The 17,683-nt window shown below is 52.1% G+C and overlaps 1 protein-coding gene across 2 annotated transcripts; it reads left to right on the forward strand.

Moving 5' to 3' along the window:
• Positions 1-4,358, forward strand: PTMS (parathymosin). Of its 2 annotated transcripts, XM_038154469.1 has the most exons (4): positions 1-897; positions 1,663-2,540; positions 2,690-2,754; positions 3,410-4,358. In XM_038154469.1, exons 1-2 carry the CDS (start codon positions 16-18, stop codon positions 1,747-1,749), a joined length of 969 nt encoding a protein of 322 aa, XP_038010397.1. In that variant the 5' UTR covers positions 1-15; the 3' UTR covers positions 1,750-2,540; positions 2,690-2,754; positions 3,410-4,358. The 2 variants fall into 2 exon arrangements, with proteins under 2 accessions (XP_038010397.1, XP_038010407.1); XM_038154479.1 differs by lacking the exon at positions 1-897 and having other exon boundaries at positions 2,469-2,540.
• Positions 4,359-17,683: the final 13,325 nt, after the last annotated feature.

Genomic DNA, 17,683 nt, shown 5'->3' on the forward strand with positions numbered 1-17,683 from the left:
TATGGGGACCGGGGGATGCGATCGCTAATCCGCCCCCCTCCCGGCCACGGCCGGCTGCTCCGCCCACTCCCTCCGCGAAGCACCGCCCACCCCCTGCCCGAGGCCCCGCCCACTCCCTCCGGCGCGCGCAGAGCGCGGGAAAAGCGCCCGGCGCTGGGCGGGCGGGCAGGCGGGGGAGAAGGTGGGGAGGGAAGAAGGGGAGGGGCGGGAGGAGCCCCGCCGCCGGGAGCGCTTCCAGCGGGAGGAAGGGCGGGCAGCTGGAGTGGAAAATTCCAGGCAGGAGGCCGCGTGTCGCCAGCGCTGCCCTCCCACACGGCCCCGCAGCGCCGCTTCTCGCCTCCCCCGGATTCCTCCCGGAGAGCCAGCCAGCCTGTACGGGCGGCTCCCCGGGCGTGCTGCGGGCAGAGGGCTCGGCTCCCCTCCCCTCCCCGGACACTTCCCGTCGGAGCCGCAGCACCTCGGCGCGGAGCGGGGCTTTCGGCTGGCCTCGACGGGGCCGTGCGGCGCCTTGCGGGGACCCGCGGTGCGCCCCCGCTGCCGGGCGGCCGCGGCTCAGCGCACATTGTTCTAGCGGCCCGTCCCTCTCCCCTCCCTCCTCCGCCTCCCGTCCCTCTCTCCTCCCTCCCCAGGTCCCTCCTTCCCTCGTCACCGGCGCTGTATAAATCCCCTGCCCCGGCGGATCCCCCCACCGCGGGAGACCCTGGTACTTTGGCCCCCGGGGGCGGGATCCTGCCGCCGCCTGCGGACCGCTGGGACTTTGCGCTCCCGCCGCTGACCCCTTCTCGCTCTCGCCCTCCCTCCCTCACACGGTTCCCACCCGCCTCTTCCCTTCGCAACCGGGAGGCCAGGATGTCGGAAAAACGCGTTGAGGAGGCACCGGCGGAGCTGAGCGCTAAGGTAAGACACCTTTCTCCCCTCCCGCTGCCCTCTTCCCATCCTCGCGACCGGCGGCGCTCCCGGCGGGAGGGGAGGGAACGGGCTCGGCGGGGCAACGCGGGGGGGCGGGGGGGCGAGGGCTCCGTGAGGCGCCCTGGCGGCGGGGGGCGCGCGCGGCCCCTCGCGCGCCGCCCGGCCAATGGGGGGGCGGGGGCGGGGCGGGGGGGGGCCCCGAGGGCCCCCGCGCCCCCCGCCCCGCCCCCGCCCCCCATTGGCCGGGCGGCGCGAGCGCGCGCTGGGTTCGGCTCCGCTCGGCTCCGCTCGGAGCCGGGTCGGCGGGCGGGGGGGGGGGAGCGGGAAGCGGTGTCACGGCGGAGCGGGGGAAAAGTTGTGTGGACACAAAGCGCGGGCCCTCGGATGGCGGGGGAAGGAGGAGGGAGGGGTGGAATGGAGAGAGAGAGGTCCGGAAACGCCTCGATCCTACGGGCAAGGTTGCCCTTTTTTTTTTTTTTTTTTTTTTTTTTTTTTTAATAAATCGTTAAAACTCTTGCGTGCCGCTTCTGGTTTCCACACGCGTGTGCGGCTAAAAGTAGCTGTGACGCGCGTTCGCTGCTGTTTTCCTTTGTCAGGCGGGCGGATTTAACGCCTAATATGTCTTCTCGCCCGCTATTCCGCCTCTCCTCCGAGCCTTCTTTGTTTAGGCATCCCCGTCTTTTATTGCCGCTGACCGCCGGAATGTTGTTGGTTTTTCTCCCCCCCTCCCCCCGCACCTCATTTCATATCTAGGAAAGGAAAGAAAAGAAGGAAAAACTCGAAGAGAAAGCAGTCCACAAAGAAAAGAAGAAGGAGATAGTAGAGGTGAGGCTCTTCTGAGGGACAGATTTGGTGACGTCGGGGAGGTTTTTGTGCTCGCTGTGGGTAGCAAATACGAAGGGAATATGGGAGATGAAGGAAGAGGGCAGGCCAAGGGAGCTCCAGCACAGAAGTAAAGGGAGAGCAAGCTCTGGATAATTGTGGAGAATGAGCCTTGAAGGACTCGGTGTAGTCAGCACAGCCCATCGGGGAGAAGAAAGGTCAAAAAAGGGAATGGAGCTGAGAACAAGTGGGAGAATGTGGCACGGGAGATGTGGTCCTGCGCCCACCGGGGTATCCTGAGGTGCACAAGGAGCATGTGTTGGAGAAGGTGGGAGGAGGAACAGTGAGGAAGCGCCACAGATTGATGGAGGTCGGGAGGGATCTGGAAGCAGATGTACCATGAGGCTCGGCTAAGTCATTAGCCTGTAATCAGAGAGATGCTTTGCCTGTTGGGAGGGATGGCAGCAGCTCATCAGGACGTAAGCTCGTGGGAGACAAGGAGCTTCGCGTTTTTGGGGATGGACTGGAAGGATTGGCTTTGTGAAGGAGGGCTGGTTGGGAGGAGTGTACAGCAGGGGTGGTGGGAATAACGGTGTCGGAGTAACAATGCACTCGGATGCATACCTGGAGTGGCTGGAGATCTGGAAATTGTTGTGCTTGTAGCAAAGAGCACGTGGAAATGTCATCCTGGCACCAATTTCTGCTCTGACCGGTTTGTTCCATTCAGGATGAGGAGAACGGAGCTGACGAGGATGATGAAGAGAATCCTGATGATGTTGATGAAGAAGAAGGTGGTGATGAGGATGAAGGTAGGGAAAATTGAAGGAATAGGAGGCTGCAGAGGAATAGAGGATTGTGGAGGGAAATTCCCTCTTTGATCCTTCTTGACTGTGAGATTACATTCCCTTAAATGCTGCTTCAGTTTAACCCATGATTTTCTTTTCTTGCTTGTGCTTAGAAGCAGATGAGAATGGGCAGGAGCAGGATGGCCACGCAGAGAAACGATCTGCAGAGGAGGAGGAGGTGAGCAGTAGCATGAGAATAATGGTTGGGAGAGGGAATGAGGCTACTTGCCGTTTGTTGATCAAATCCATGTGGATGCTGCTGCTGAGAATCTCAAACAGGCCTCGGGTCTCACTGCTTCAGGAGCAGATGGGTAAACTAATCTGACGTGGCAAGGGGATTGTAAATCACTGGATGCTCCTTGTTGGATCCAGGTCCTTCCACCAGCAGTTGTGGTGCTGAGTAAGTGAGAGAGTTGAGGTGCTGGAGGTTGTGCTTGGCGATGGCCTCTGAACTACCTGTGCCTTCTGGGCTTCAGGCCGGGAGATGGACTTGCAAGGGTATGGTGCTTGAAGGGTCTGTTCTTCCACATTAAGGGCAGGCCTTGAGGTCTGTCTGGAGTGGTGTGAGCCTCAGCTTCTTACACCTCCTGGAAGTAACAGCATGGGCATGGTGTCCCTCTGGATGGAGCTGTCCACATATTAACCACGACCAACAGAACAGCTGTGTCAGGCACTCCAGGGTGCTTTAGAGGGGAGTGGATTTAGGGTGGGCCTGACAGAGGTTTCCATATGGAGGAAAGAGCAGCAGTTAAGAATTTTGTGTGGAGAAATTACGTACCTTGTGGTGGTGACTGATGGTAACTCCTTCTTTTTCCTCCCCATGGCTGGTGCAGGATGAAGTGGATCCAAAGAGACAGAAGACAGAAAACGGCTCTTCAGCTTGAGTCCTTCCCTCCCATCTCCCCTGTTCCGTCCATCTCTCCTCCTCCATTCCAGCCTGTGCTTGCACTGCCCGTTAGCCTCTGGCTTCACACAATCTCAGATGAGGAAAGATTAGAAATGCTCTCAAACGGGGAAGACAGCAGTTCCCTTGTTGCCCAAAGACCCAGCCCGTCCATGACAGTATTCCCCAGCTGAAATTATCCCCGTCCCTGCATCCCTTCACTGCGCCCCACTTCCCAGTGCTCCTCTTCCCTCAAGAATCTCATGGTTTCCTGGGCACACAACCTCGCCAGGCGCTTCACGTGGCAAAGCACCTCCCGTCCCCTTGTCACCTGCCCGCCTGTTTTTGTCACTGGTATGAGATTCTTGAGAGCTCCCGCTCCCCAGCCCTGCTGCCAGAGCTCCTCCCTGAGCCAGGAGGTGCGGGCACAGATCTCATGGTGCGTTCCCCAGTCCTAGGCCTCTTCTCATCCGCTTTCCCGCTGAACCCTGAGAGACAAAGAATATTACAAGCAAATAATGGTTCTATTAAGCAACACACGGAGACAGGATTTGTTTTAAGCTTTTCTTTTTTTTTTTTTCCAAGTTTACATGACAGCAAGCTGGCCCTCGTGAATTTTTCGGAAGATAAGGGTTGCTTTATATATGAATTTCATCTGAGCTGTGTACTTTTTTAATTTGGAGGCTTTTTTAAAACAAATCAAGAGAGACACAATTGGGGACCAAACTTTGATTTCCATTTTTTCCCTTCAGATTTTCTTGTGACCATTTTTTGTAAATTAAAGGCAATATAGCCACAGCGTTTTCTATGGCACAGACATCACGAGGATGATAGATATAAATATATATATTGTTTTCAACAAGCACTGTAAATAAAAGCGTTTAAAAATGTTTCAAACAGCTGGTGTGGACGGCTGCGTCTTCACATCCTGCAGGGGGGTCGGTGGGAGTCGGCGTGTGGGCGGAGGGGGTGGCTTGCCCGGCAGTGGGCGGAGAGGGGAGCCGGAGCTTGAGCAAAGGGCGCGTGTTGCTTGTTCAAGGGCCCCTTGCGGCCGCGTCTCTAGCTCCTGCTCGCCCTGTCGCAGCGAGGGCATGGCACCAACGCAGGACGGAGCCCCAGGGCTGTCCCGAATCTCTTGAAACTGAGGGTTTGGGGAGGGAAAGCAAGCCGTGGCTTGCGCGGCGCTGCCGTGGCCGTGCGCTGCCCGTGGCCCCTGCCCTGGCAGCCTGCGGGCGGGACTCACACGGCGCCACTCGCGGCGACCCGGGAGCGTCCTGAGAGGCAGGAGCCTCGCTTCTTTGTGCCACCAGCTGCCTTGGGGAGAGCCGTCCAGCGTTTTGTCTTTTTATCTGAGCAGACCTTTAAAGCTGCCGCTCGTGTTCCTTCTTTTTTGAGCTCGTGCTTTGGCAGTCGCGCAAGGAGCCACCGGGAGCTGTAAATAACACCAACTTTTGTGTGAGCGTCAGCGCCTTTGTGCTCGTCCGGCTGCAGCGGCGGGTCAGCCTCGGGAAGCGCGAACACTGACTCGTCTCCAGAGGGGCAAAGCATCCGCTGGCATTTTCTCCCCAAAGCTGCTGCCGAGCCCCGCTGCCTGCGGGCGCCTCCGGGGGGCGTCACGCTGCCCCCGTTCCTGGGGGAGCTGCCGGCTGCTGGAGCCGCAGCCAGCGGGGCTCCTTCCCCCGGGAGCCGCCGTCCGAGAGCAGGTCGCTGCTGCTTGCGAGTGACTCGCACCGCCCCCGGCTGCTCCCACCTGGGGTCAGCGTGCTGCTCCAGCCCGCGCCTACCGCGGAGCCGCGCTGCTGCAATTTGGTATGCCCAGCATTCCTCCAAAAAAACCCAAAAAATCCCAAAAAACAAACAAAAAAAAATTTTACAGATTCTAGTCTCTGCTCCAGGTTTGGGCAAGTCCTCAGGACTTCCCCAAACTTTCTGCTTGGCAGCCAGCTTTTGCTGCTCAGTACTGAAGACGAATTATCAGCGGACGATACCATCTCTGCACAGGCAGATTAGAGTTTTCATGCTTCCTCCCCACCACCGCTGCAGTGCCTGGCTGGGGGTAGTGAAAAATGTGCTTGCTAATGAGAAGTTATGGCAGCATAATTCCATCTCTGCTTCCTATGTGGATGCAACAGCAGTACCACTGGCTCTATCCAGGCAGTCATCCAGAAGGAAGTGGGGCAGCAGCTCATTGTTAGGACAGCACTAGCAATGTGAGCAGCCACCCTTCCTTTCCTCTGAGGGAAATACTGCAGGACAGAGGGAAGTGACAAAGGACTGCCAGACAGCTTCTCCATGTCTCTATGGCCCCCTTGATCCCCCAGTTTCTACTATTTCTTCCATCTAACTCATTTTTATTGAACACCTTTGTCATTGTCTGTGCATAGTTAGAAAAGATACAGCTAGAGATACAGAAATAGAAAAATATCTGCTTTGGGGTTATTTTTATCTTGGTGACCTGCAGGGCATCATCTCTGATTTGAGGTGAGGGCTACAGATAACACAACAGAAAATCAAAGTTTCTTCCTTTCCTGTAGATCTGCAGAGATCCTTGCTGAATCCAGTGGTATTTTGGCTGACAGAATGAGCTCAGCAAGCAGTGGCAAAGGTTTCCAGAAAAAGTTGAGGATGCAGGGCTTTGCACTGCGCCTCATTTCGAGCCTGCCTGTGTGCTTGGTTTGTGTCCGAGCCTGCAGGTTTCTTAATCTTTCAGCCTAATTCTTCTCCCACAATGAGATCTGTCGTGTTGTGCTGGTGTCATCAAGGTAAGAACAAAGCCTGTCTTCACCAGTGATTCCTCAGAAATGATGATGCCTTTTCGGGGCCTTATTCGCCTTCCTTGTCTCTGTGCTAATTCTCTGCTCATTTCATTTAATTCCTGTGGCCATCTGTTAACCTCATCAGCTGGGGGCAGAACTCCCTCAGCTGTCCCTTCCTTGCTTCCAATGGAACCTGCTGCAAGCTCGCAGCAGATCTGGTCCTGCCAGCCAAGCAGCGCTGGAGATTTCCTTCTTTCTCCTCCTCCTCCTCCTCCTCCAGGTCTGCTTGCTTTGAGGGAATTGTGGAGGTGTCGCAGTCGTGCTCTTGCAGGCTCTGCTAAACTTCCCTCTAGACTGGCAATTTCTGCTTCTCATGGCCTTTTTGTGTGGTCTGGAAAAGCAAACGCTGACACCAGTGCAGAGAGCAGGTAGAGCCGCCTGGGAGGTCTTAGCTGGGTCCCTGTCCTGGCTTGGATGAGCGAGTGACCCCTTGCTCCTTGGCAGGGGTCACTGGACAGGTGGGACCTGGGCCCACCCGAGTGATGAGAAAACCTCCTGAGGGCTGTGGTTGTGAAAGGGGTGCCAAGCCTATGGGGACAGCTCTGGCTGCTGCAGGTGACCAATAACGCTGCCTTGTTGGGTGAATAAAACCAGATGTAGCTCTGGAATCAGCTCTGATGTGACCAAGAGAGTTGGGGATCTTGAGATGCCCCTTTCCACCTACCAATTTCTGCAATATATGAAGAAGTAGAGGCCTGCCATTGAAAATGTGAGCTGAATCTGAAGATACTTTGAAGTGCTGAGCTCAGAAATGAATGCTCTTTGTATCTTATAGCTATCACCTTCTCATTTCACCTTAGGCAAATGATCCTCTGTGCCCAGCTTCTTTTGTCTTTCGCACCAGCTTCATCTCAATAGATGATACAAGACTGGAATAATCAAAACCATCGCATGGGCAGAGTCGTGAACCCTCCTTCAGACCTGGAAAAAGTGAGCCCTCCAGCCACTGCTGGTCTGGGAGGAAATCCCTTCTTGCTTCAGGAAAGTCCATAATCACCTTGTTGCACTAGCTTTAAAAAACCAGTGAAGACCAATTAAAAACCAGTGAAGACCAATTATTCCTCCTCTCCCCCTGGGATCAGGGGCTTCTTTAGTGCCTGTGGTTAGGAGACACATTGCTCTGCCACGTCCCATATGCCATATGGGAAACCGAAAGCACTCGCCTTCCCAGATCCTTAAGAAGGCCATGTACTTTTCCCTCCCACCTCTCTCCCTTGTTTCAAACACGGAGTCAAAGACAGCCATGCCTGTGGCTGCTCCAGTCTGCTGTCTCAGGGAAGGAGTCTGTGTTTACACGTGTGGGCTCAGGCTCAGGACATATTGCAGATGGACGGGACGTCTCATCAGTGGGTGAATTTGGGGTTTCCTTCTGTGCTGAGCTGACCCCAGCTGGACCCACCAAAGCCACTCTAAGGCTCCCCTTCTCAACAGGATGGGGGATAGAAAATGCAGTAAAGGCTCATGCCAAGAGAGGTTCATGGGTCAAGATAAGGACAGGGAGAGATCATTCACCAATTACTGTCACAGGCAAACCAGACCTGACTTGGGGAAAATTTAATTTAATTTATTAATAACCAGATCAGAACGAGATAATGAGAAAATAAAGCCAAATCTTAAAACACCTTCCTCTCACCCCTCCTTTCTTCCTGGGCTCAGTTTCACTCCTAGTTTTCTCTGTCCCCTCCCCTCCAGCAGTGCAGGGATTTGCAGCCAGTTCACCACACGTAATTTCTCACAGAAACCACCCCTGGAGCCCCTCCATGACTGAAACCTTGCCATGCAAACCCGGTGCTATTTCCTGGTGAGCTTTTATGGTTTTAGCAAAGCCTGGACAGTCACAGGAGTGAGGAAAGACCTCAGGTCTCTGAAGTGTTCAAGAATCTCAGCCGCACAACATGGCTCACGGGCCCAGCATGGTGCCACCGAGCACAGCTTTGTTCTTGTGGGAGGCATTTCTTGTTAGACCCAGAAGAAGATGCTTTACTGTCTCAGAAGAGCACACAACTCCTGCGTGTGCTGTGGGTGACATCTGACTGATGCTGCTTGTCACCAGGGGGCCGTAAGAGCTGCACACTCTATAGACCTCTGGTGTTTTTTGAAATGACGTTTCTTGTTCCCCTTCTCTACCAAGTATCTTAAACTCTGCCTCTCAAAACGTCCAGGTCAGCTTTTCCAGTGTCCTGTCTGGGTACAAGGTGCTGTATTCTCAGTTCGGTCCCTTCAGTCACGCAGTGGTGTCATGCCAGCAGGGTGCTTGGCTACATTGTCCTGCAATGAAGGATCTTGTCCCTAAGTACAAAATGTTACCAGGGCTCCCTACATCCAAGATAGAAGATCCTGCAACCAGTAAAAGATGCAAGATGTAGCAAAAATAGCCCGTTTCCAGAGCCCTGTGCTTGCCTATGTCTGCCAATACTTCGCTGGCAGCTCAGGTAGAGTCACGGCTTAGGCTTTCCCTGGTCTAACAACAATTCACACATCATTTTTGCATGCATTTACTAGGTTGCACAATTTGTAATGGAACCTTTCAAAGCCCCTTGCCTGAAGCATCCTTCGGCAGCTTTGCTGTTGCTGTATGTCCAAATGACTTGACAAAAAGGTCTTTGCTGCACAGCACTTCCCAGCTTAAGCCCAGCACGACCCCAGGCAGGCTTGTCCATAAGCGCACCAGAAAACTTATAGCTGGTTGCTGTTTTCTTTTGGGAAGTTTCTTAGTACTCATAAATATTTTCCTGTGTCAGATCCAGTTTTGAAAAGAGCGGAAGCTGTTGAATATGGCTCCAACAAACCTCCTGAGCTTCCAGGACAGCGGCATGGTAAATATGGACCCAGATTTGAGCTGGGAATTTGATGTTTCTTCACAAGGTAAATTTCACGGAAGATTCAGTGGGGATGTTTGGAAAAGCCAGCCTTGTAATTCAAATGAGTCAGGAGGTTTTGCTCATAACTAAAGAAAATACAGACTGCTTCAGGGTCTGTGAATCCCTTTCCATAGCTGTGGAAATAAGCATTCTGATATGGCATTGCTAATGGTGTGCCATGCTGACTCTAGTTCCTCACTGGGAGAGGATCCTCTTCTGCCTCAGTTGCTGTATGTTTTAAAGGGCTTTCAGATCAAATCCCGTGTCCGGATCAAATCTCCCATCTGTGGCAGGATCCCTATAGGTGTTCCCAGTATCTCCCAGAGCTGTTTATGCTTTTACTTCCAAGTGTGAAAAGCCTACAGATGGGATTCCAGACTGCAGACAGGAAGGAAGACAGGGTGTCATGGAGTTGGGACGGAGTGGTGACACCTGTGGTGTCCCAGCTGCCGTACAGCAGAACATCATAGCGCTGCACATGTTCTTATCACTGAGGGCTCCGGGGTGACCTCCCGCAGGACCAAGTCCTTCTGCCTGAACAGCACAAAGGCTGAGCTCCAGTCTCTTTTCCCGAGACCTGTGCCTGTGCTGAAACAGAGCAGCACCCTGGGGGAGCAGGCAGCACAACCAAACATGGCTCAGACTGGTACCTCTCAGCGTGGAGGGCGCACCTTCTGTTGCTTTTCTTGATCCTCAGGGACGGATTTATCCCAGCGAGAGGCAAGGCTGGAGTCCTTGAAGCGCAGCTTTCCCGCCTACCAAGGGCCCCGTGGTGGCACCCAGCCCGATGTGTTCCTGAATACACCACTGGAGCAGGCTTCATCCCGGTGTCTGTGTACCCAAAACGCCGGGCACAGGGCAGGCAGGAGCTGCCTCCCAGCGTGGAGTGACCGGGAATGGCTCTGCTCACTCCCCGGCGGTGGAGCTGCAGAACTGAGAGGTCCCCGTGAGGTCAGTCACGGTCAGATTGGTCTTGGCTGCTATCCACAGGATGATTTGAATGCACACAGGTGTCTCTCTGGCTTCAGGAGGCACAGTCCTTTGCCTAGACAGTCCAAGGCAAGCCCAAGGGACCTCCACTAGAAAGGCACATATGGATTTTGGACCCTTTCCCAGAAGTGTTCCTTCCCTTATTGGATCCCCTGGGTGGAGCACTGGAGTTTGACTGTCCCACCCTTAGGAGGTAGGGCCTGTTTTTCTCACTGTCTGCAGCTTCAGTCCTACATGGCAGCAATAGCATTTTTAAATTTTTCTGTCCTTTCCACCCTCAGCACAGTTTATCATCTACTCATTTGTGCCCAGGCAGCTGTCTGTAGGAACATGCCATGGAAGTCATTTTAGTTATTCCCTATTCTTGTTACACACTCATCTTTTTTCCCTCCTCCTCCTCCTTTTAAACCAAAATTTTACATTAGTTTGTCTTAGAACCCCATGAAGGACCACATGATCAGAAATTGTGCCAGTGGCAGTGCGTATGTAGCCAGGGGCTGACATTCCCTGTGGCATTGAGACAGGAAGGCAAGCTTGGAAGAGCGTCTCTTGGATCTGTTTCCTCATGAAAACAGCTGTAAGGTGGAATCACACCCTCAAGAACCTGGGAAGGTTTCCAGATCATCCTCTGACCCTTGAATGAGTATGCCACTTCACTTTGAGCACTTCTGTTTTTTTATATTGACCCCAAACATTTATTTTTCACAGACCAGGAAATGCTGTTGCTCTTGGCTTGGTTTAATTTTTTTTTTTCCCTTTTGAATAACCATTCTTGTGCCAGTATGACTGTAGCCTCCTTTTCCATTATTAAGGCTTCTGAACTTTACCTTGGCTCATGGCTGGACCATTTTGCCTGTATTTCCTCCTCTGCACAAGCTGATCTGGTTTTACAGTTCAGACAGGGGGCACACAGAGCCCTTGGGGTTACCAGTCCTTCAGATGGACTTTTATTTTGACTTAATAAACAACACACAGAAGAAAATTATAGTAATTGAAAAAAAAAAAAGAAAAAGAAAACATAGAAACCCCTGTATCTCCTTCAGGGCTGGAACAAATGAGCCCTCTGAGCACCTGTACCTAGGGAAAAAACAGGCAGTCCTTGCCAAACTCAGGGGAAAGTCCCCACACCCACATGCCACCAGCACCTCACTTCATTTGAGTCCAGGAGCTTTTTCCTTCCTTTTCCCTGTGGCTTGTGTGCCTCAGCTCAGCAGTCATGCTCATCCACGGTTTCCTTCCACTGGAGTTTTCTTGCAGAGCAAGACAAGCTGGCTTTTACTTCTGAGTCTTGAAAAGGGCACACACGAACTCTTCGGGAGGCCTTCCATTCAGGGCTGTGAGTAAGGGAAAATCCTGCAGAAATCTGAGTAGATACTGTTTTGTTCTTGTAGTGGTGATTGTCTGGCTCAATTTCCTTAATCCTGCAGAGTCCCATATCCCGGGGCCGAGCAAGGGGATGCCATTGACCATTTCTTGTGTTAACAGTCAGCAGGTGGTGAAGAGGCCACGACAAGAGTTCTGCCCGTGTTAGTCCCTTTCTGTGAGAAACACGCACCTCCTTTCCAGACAGATTTTGGAGTTTAATTTAGAGCCTCTGGTCATCTGTGTGTTCCTCTGCTGCAGTGGCTCACATCTTCTGATCATGGGAAAAAAATCTCAGAGATGGATTGTGCAAGAGTCAGGGACATCCTAAGCTGCCACCCATACCAGGTCAGCATATTTGAAAGCCAGAGAGGAACTGATCCTCCACAAATAATCCAATCTGTATTTGAACTCATTTATACTCCTGGCCTCCACATCATCCTCTAACAAGAATGATACAGTCTTTGTGACACATAAAATGAATTTTCTTTCGCTTGCAGTAAAGTTGCTGCCTGAGTTCACCGCTGTTTTCTTCAGATTGGGTAGAAGAAATCAAACACCTCAAGTTCATTCATTTCAAAGCAAGATCCCCAGGCTCTCAAGTGAGATTTTTTTTTCCGTACCACTCTTCTTAAATCCTTTTCCATTTTTCCACATCCTTTTTCAAAATATGGACACATTCCAGTAACTTGTGCTGTAAGCAGAGGTAACACAATCTGTTCACTCTTTGAGATCCCATTTTATACAGCATGTTATCATCCATCTCTCTCCCTGGAGTCTTCTCTTCCAAGGATACTGTATTCTGTTCTGGAAGTGTGATCCACATACTTTGTTCCTCAAAACAGAACCTTATGTTTGAATTCTAAGTGTGACTTTACCAGGGGTCTTAGGAGGCAGTGGCTTCCCGTGAACCTTGCCAAATATATGCACCCTGCCAGGAGAGACAGTCACACCTGCAGAGCTCTGAAGCCTCCTAACCATGTATAAGACATCCATGGGCATTTGGATGTTGAACAAATCCTGTGGCAGCCTAGCACTGGAAGCTCACATAGTCTGAATTTCCAGGACACTTTCATCTCATCAGCAAAGGGTCTGAAGTATTTACACAGGCCACAAAAGCATTAGCTGTTTTATCTTCTACTCTCTCACACGCTGTGCAGCTAAAGAGAGTCCTTTGGTCTTTTGTGGCTTTCAGAGGAAAACCTGGCAGAGAAACCTGTCACAGAGGAGAGAACTGCTGCTCCGAGTGTACTGCTCCTGGAGAATGGCATCTGATGTCTGTGAAGGAAACTTCTTAGAACCAGGAAAAATTATAAATGGCATAAAAAAAAAAATCAAGCTTAAACCCATGTTTACTCCCTGTCACCTCAGTTACACCCCAGTGACCAACTTTCTAATATTCACTTTGCTCTCCATTTTGGGAACCCAGATCTCTCCCAGCCCTCATTGTGACACAGGAGACCCTATCCCTGCCTGAGAATTTTCAGGTCCATTCATAGTTCCACCTCTTTGGTCCCAGCCTCCTTTGAGGGTGAGTAAGGGCCAGCCCTTACACCAAGAAAGCCTCTTGTATGTGCCAGTCATCTTCCAGCACAGTGAGAACAGGAGTACTCCAGGGCCAGCCGGGTCTCTTTGCAGTGCTAAAGGCAAGAGCTCAGCAAGCAGTGATTATCCACAATTGGAGGTGCTCAGGATTCACCCGGGCCAGGCCCTGAGCAACCCAGTCTAGTCTGAGAATCACCCTGCTGGGAGCACAGGGGGGGAGTGGAGAGCCAGAGGTGCCCTCCCACCTGAATCTTCCTGTGATGCCGTGACTAACAGACAGGAGGGTTTGTTTGGTTTTGTGGGCCTTTTTCTTAGTGGGGCAGTAGAAGATATCTTTCAGAAGCATACAGGGCGCTACCTGCCGCGAGGTGCCAAGTGGAGAGGAAATTGAAAAAACAGCTCAGCTGCCGGCGCCCTCTGAATTGCAGTCTGGCACACAATCCTGTTAACCCAGCACAAATGTGTAGTGTTGCAGAGAGGGGCAATCCCATCCTCCCTTTCATCTCTCCTGCTGCCTCTCTTTTGTCAACACTGATGAGCAGCAGAGAATTGATCCAGCTGAAAACTAAACTATAAAGGAATAAATCCATTTTGATTTACAATGAGCCCTTTGAGTTTAAAAATGCACCATCTCCTTCCCTAGCAATTTTTTGTTCAGAGCCAAATGGCTGGGGATCACCAAATCAGAGACTTTGTTCTCTTCAGGACTACTCTGGAGCACTGCTGTGCTCTTCCTTGCTGTGCCATCACCCACAGCAACCTTCCCTGTGGCTGTACTCTTCTGCAAATGATTTCTCATAGCATCACATGCTCCTTTAGTTACCCTACATTTTCCATATCTAGCTTTCCCACTAAGAAAGAAACAACATATTCACTATTTATGAAGTGTTTGCCTGGAGCTTCCAGAGATCCAGCGCACCATGAGACACGGGCTCCTGTTCTCCTACCATGATGCACCATGAAAACACAGCACATGGATCCCATCCACTTTTCACAGCTCCTCAGGACACTTGCAGCCAAGCCTAGAGCCAGACCCCTCTGTGCCCTGAGCAACAGCATCAGAGACATGACCAAGGTGCCTCTTCTGTGTTGGAGAGACCCATGGTACTGCCCAGAGTAGGGCGCAGAAAGGATTTGAGCCCCAGGAGCAGAAGGCACATCCTTTTGTGGTGATTTTTCTCTGGGGGGATTCTGTATTGTCAATTGAGAGAAACAGCAGCAGCGGGGATATGAACCTGAAATACGTGGATCAAACTTTCTCTCTTGGCTTCAGGAGAAATATTGTTGTTCCCCCAGATCTGCTGCTGGGTCTTAAGACCAGCAGACATAACCCACATCTGTTTTGGAGGTCCCACAGACCAAAAAATCTCTAGGAAAAGCAGTTGTACAGACTCCCTGCAAAACTGTGAAGAGACTGAAAACCAACGAAGCCACACCTAAGAAGGGTTTTTTTTTGCAGTCTCTTGGGGGAATCTGGGTGCCCTGGTTTCACTGCATGTCTAGCATCAGCCTCACAGCCTGTCCTGACACCACCTTGGCACCACATGTTGAGCTCCTGGGTACCTCTTTGCCCTTGAGAAAACCCACTGCAGCCCTGGGATGTTTGGGAGGCTATTGCATATTTTTCCATTGCATTAAAAGCATGAATGCTGCAATGCGCGATGAGTCAAAAATGTAACCTAGCCTGCTGCATGGATTTTTGTCGTTAATCCACCTCACCCTCTGTGTTGCAAAACACAGGCGCTGTGGCATCAAAGACATCACTTAACTAGATAGTGGCCAAGGGACTGATGAGCCATCACCATCTCCGCAGGTAATTTTGGACAACTGAAGGGGATCCTGCAGCATCCCATCTTTCCTGCAGGAAGGGTCTTTTGAAAGAGAATAGTTTCACACTTCTCCACAGCAAATGCTGGCCAGATACAAGTTGGCAGCTGCCAAACATGCCCATGAATGCTGCAGATTCTCTTCAGTAATTAAATCACCAGGTTTTATTTTTTTTTTTTTAGCAGAAATGCAGCCCACGGCTTCAGCCAGCACCTCCCAGTGCTGTTCCTGACTTTCTAATTCAGGTTTCTCTGGGATACTCAGCTGTCTGCTGAGGATTGTCATACAAAGGGTGCTTGCCTTATAGCACTGTAGGAAAAGGCTGCAGGTTTGTCCAAAACCCCATAAAGCTATGCTTTCCTAAAGGTGTTCCTGTGGGATTCTGGGAAGCTGGCCACTGCTAGACTCTCTTCAGCACTATATCAGAGACCTGTGGTGACTCAGGCACTGCCAATCCAGCAAACCCTCTAAAAACCCCTAAAAACCTGAAAAAAAACCCTTTTCAGAAAAGCCTCCCAGTCAGGCATCCAGCCACTCTTCCCACTCCAAGAACTTTTGCAGGGGCACATTTTGGTTTCACCCAGATCTGCTGAGTGATGTGAACTTTCTCCTTTCCAATCTTCTTCTCCTCACTCCTTTTTGGAAAGTCACCACAGGTGAATGGGTCCCTCTGATATGTGGAATATCCCTGCCCCTAGGGGGATAAATTGCTGCTTCCAGGCATCACAGAGGGACAGAAAAAAGAGTGGAGCAGCCACTTCCTCCCTCAAAAAAGGAAGTTTGTGTCCACCCTCGACTTAATTTCATACACAGAATGCATCTCGGGTTGGTGCCTTGGTAGAAACCACCGTGGCTCTCTGTGTGGATAGAGTGGCTTGCATCCCTTTACCCCAGGGGTGCTATTTTGAGGCGTTTCCCCACTCTGCGTTTCACTCAAAGCCTGCAAAGATGTGGGCACTGCCTCTTTCTGCTTCAGGGGGCTGCTGCATGACCCCGCTGCAGCAACGCGGCGGTGGCATGGGGACCACTGCATCTGTCCCGAGTGCCCAGAGAGGGCAGTTCCACTCCTTCCCCTCTGCAGCTGACCTTAGATGTCTTTTACCTCCCTAAGCTTCCCAGTCGGTGCCAGAAGTCTTGCATTTAATCCCAGTCTGATCCCTGGAAACCCTGCTGCCTGTGCAGGCGCCTGTTGAGTACCAACCTGCCCAGCAGCTCTTGCTCACACCACATCCCTGCCAGACTTTCCCTTCTGTTTCCCCAGGTGTGGCTGCTTTTTGTTTACAGTCCCTCGCCATGGAGCTATTAGTTATCTCTTATTAGTGAGTAACTTGTTTTCGCTTGCTGTGTTTGCTTTTGCGCTGGGCAAACGGTGATCAGTTCGTTTTACACGAGGTCCTTCTGCCGAGCGCTCTATCTCAGGAACACCCAGAGCAGCTGATAACCCAGGCTGCGAGCCACGGCGTGGTTTCTTAGATCAGCTACAGTCTGCAAATAAATTCTGCAGCACCTCAGAAAGTCAGCATAAAAGCAGAGGATTGCGACCAGCTTCAGACTTGATGCTGTAAGGACCAAAAGGTGAAAGTGGAATGTCTCAGAGGAAAACATGGTACCACGGCAATCTGGAAACGCGGGAGAAAATTCCTTCAGCGACACTAACTCGATGATACTGCAGAACAGCGTTTCCTGCTCCTATTTTTCTTGGTCAGGGTGGTTTGCATCTGTAAGGCATGCCAGGACAGACAAGAAAAGCCGTGTATTAAGGTCGTGCACCAGGTGTCTGCTGTGGCTGTGCCTGGAACCTGGCTGGAGCGACTGACGCCGGACACGGGCAAAGGAGCCTTTAGTGAGCTGGGCTCGGGTCTCCCTGCCCGGGCCGCTCCCGCTGCAGCCTGCCTGTCATTTCCATGGCTCTGCCCGAGTCCCACAGGTGCCTGGCAGCCTCTCCGCCCAGGGCACTCACACAGGCGCTTCTGGGAAGACGTTCCCGTGCTGATCTTTCTCCGGTCACTGTTATCTCTGCGCCGGGGTCCTGTTCTGGGAGATGACGAAAATGCCATTCGAGGAGTCAGCATTTAAAGTGGGTCGTTAGCCAGAAACGTCACCGTGTCTTTGCTAAAGATAGCCTGGTGCTGAGTAAAACGGCGCCTCCAAAACCTTCATTTCACAACGTGCTCACTCAGCACAATAAGCCCTGGGCCCCAGATGTCCCCCCAGTGCCAGGCAATGGCTGTCATTTTCCCGGGCTGTCCATCGGTCCCTTGGGACCGCCTCTCGGGGGAGCGGCAGCAGGATGGAAGCGCATCCTCTCCTTTGCCGGTCCTTACAAGAGACAAGCTTTTCCCAGAGTACAGATTCCGCTCAGGATGGTGTAGGGGGAGAGAGGGGGACGGTGCCAGGGTGCCAAGGCTATGAGTGCAGGGAGGGTTGAAATGAAGGGGGAGAGAAGTGAGCTCGGTGTGTCCCCCCAAAAAAGCCAGGAGAAGGGGAGCAGAGGGTGCTGGACTGTGGAGCCCTACGTGTCTCCCCACCACAGTTCCAGCTCCCTCCTCTCTCTCTCTTTCTCTCTCTCTCTCTCTCTCTCTCGTCTGCACCCACACACTCACACCATTCTTGCGCTGCTGATTCAAGGGAAAGAGAACTTGATGTTTTCTGCTTGAACTGGTCACCACAAACTGCTTTTCTTGAACAGGAGGAAAAAACACCTCCTGACAACTGTCACAAGTTCTCCCCCATCTTCACTTGTCTCCTCTTCTCTCGTGCAATCCCCTGGGCTGTGTCACACGAGAGGGCATGAAGGGCCACTGCAGAGCAGCCCCTCAGGGA

This window comes from Motacilla alba, chromosome 1 (genome assembly GCF_015832195.1).
Source record: "Motacilla alba alba isolate MOTALB_02 chromosome 1, Motacilla_alba_V1.0_pri, whole genome shotgun sequence".
In the NCBI taxonomy this organism is placed as follows: domain Eukaryota; kingdom Metazoa; phylum Chordata; class Aves; order Passeriformes; family Motacillidae; genus Motacilla; species Motacilla alba.